This window comes from Octopus bimaculoides, chromosome 6 (genome assembly GCF_001194135.2).
Source record: "Octopus bimaculoides isolate UCB-OBI-ISO-001 chromosome 6, ASM119413v2, whole genome shotgun sequence".
In the NCBI taxonomy this organism is placed as follows: Eukaryota; Metazoa; Mollusca; class Cephalopoda; order Octopoda; family Octopodidae; genus Octopus; species Octopus bimaculoides.
This window is the reverse complement of record NC_068986.1, coordinates 116,049,783-116,051,482: the sequence shown is the minus strand read 5'-3', so window position 1 is coordinate 116,051,482 and position 1,700 is coordinate 116,049,783. Positions and strand designations below refer to the sequence as shown.

Below are 1,700 nucleotides of genomic sequence, written 5' to 3'. Positions count from 1 at the left end.
TTAAAATTAAAGCAATTTCACCCTATAAAATGATTCTCCATTTGTAGACCAGACAGATGGAAATGGCACTGTGTAGAATTACTATGAATTATTTATCGATAATCAAGTGTTTAAAGCAAAAGTTTGCGAAATTCCTGAGGTGAGAATTGCTTTAGAAATGGTTGAAAGTGAATGGCCTCCTTAGCTTTTCCTTAAAATCATAACTGTACCGGGAAAAGTCTCTTGTTTGATGTCAATATTTAGATGTAGATTCCAACGAGGTCGACTTTGCCTTTCATCCTTTCGGGGTCGATTAAATAAGTACCAGTTACGCACTGGAGTCAATGTAATCGACTTAATCCCTTTGTCTGTCCTTGTTTGTCCCCTCTACGTTTAGGCCTTGTGGCCAATAAAGAAATTAGAAACGTTAGCACGCCGGGCGAAATGCTTAGCGGTATTTCGTCTGTCTTTACAGGTGGTGGTGGTGGTGGTAATTATTAATAATCGATACATCTTCACCTCCCACTAATCCTGAGAGGGTCCTCAGGCACCTCCCCACCCCGCAAATGGTCCTGTCAGAAACAATCGTCATTAGCATTTCCCACTGAATTCCCAGGCGTGACCAACTCTTATCCAACCATTTCGTTCTTGGTCTACCCGTCGATCTCCCGCCAGTTGCCTCAACTAGAAAAATCCATCTTACGGTTCTTTCCTGCGACATCCAGATCGCATAGTTCCCTCATACCGGAGCAGCGGTCCCTCGATACGGACAAAAGTAGCGTCTCCACCTGGAAAGACTCCCTTGATCTTCGAGCTACGTAAACTGTCGTGTAACGTTGTTCCAAAAATCCTTCAGAGGAATTCCATTTCGGCCGCTTCTATTCGCGATTGTACTTTCTTGGTCAGGGTCCAACATTCGTGACGAGGATAGGTACGAAACTGAACTGAAAATAGCGACCTTGGATTTTTGGGTGACTTCACGTCTTTTGAGGATCGAATGTTCGACCTGGCTATTCAGCCTCTTACCTCATATCACTCGTGAATGGGGCCCCAAAATACTTAAGCTTTCCCTCTTGTCAATCCAGTTCATAAAATTATGAAAAGAGGACTTAGTAATAGACATCTGTGCCTTTGAAAGACTTCGACTTAGCACCGCTTACCCGAACGCAAGCATCCTGTTGGCATTCTTATTGGGACTTCACAACAACCTGAAGAATTGGACTTCAATTTGACCAATAAAGTATTCTGGCAGACAGGCCGCCGACTTCGTAACATGAAGCTCTCATCCACACCTGCCACTAAGAACTCGGCTGGGTTCTTCTTTGTACAGAGAAATGCATCTTTGGGAGGTGCGAAGAATACTTTGCTCATATCCTAAATCTGGTCGCGATTAAATCTTCTGGTGGACACGACAAGGTGCATCTAGGGGCAAAGGCTAACCTCACGGAGGCTAAAGTCATGAACGCCAGTTAAAGGCTCAAATTTGTCAAGGCCACTGAAGAGCGTGAAATTCGACCTTAGATATTAAAGACTTTAAACAGAGAAGATATTCTCTGGCTGACCTTTGAAGATATTATTGCAGTAAAGGCTTTATAAATTGTAGGGAGACAAATGATCGGTCTGTAATTTTGTGAGTTTGCCGTTTCAGTGGAGCTGGTAATTAGGATAGTTTTTTTTTTTTTTTTTATATTATTATTATTATTATTATTATTATTATTATT

The 1,700-nt window shown here is 42.0% G+C and overlaps 1 protein-coding gene across 1 annotated transcript in view; it reads left to right on the top strand.

The window, feature by feature from the left end:
• Nucleotides 1–1,700, top strand: part of LOC128248082 (uncharacterized) — a 47,184-nt gene that overhangs the window by 31,833 nt on the left and 13,651 nt on the right. Inside the window, exon 4 of the mRNA XM_052968509.1 lies at nucleotides 48–139. Coding sequence (XP_052824469.1) covers nucleotides 48–139 — 92 coding nt within the window. The remainder of the gene's footprint in view (nucleotides 1–47; nucleotides 140–1,700) is intronic.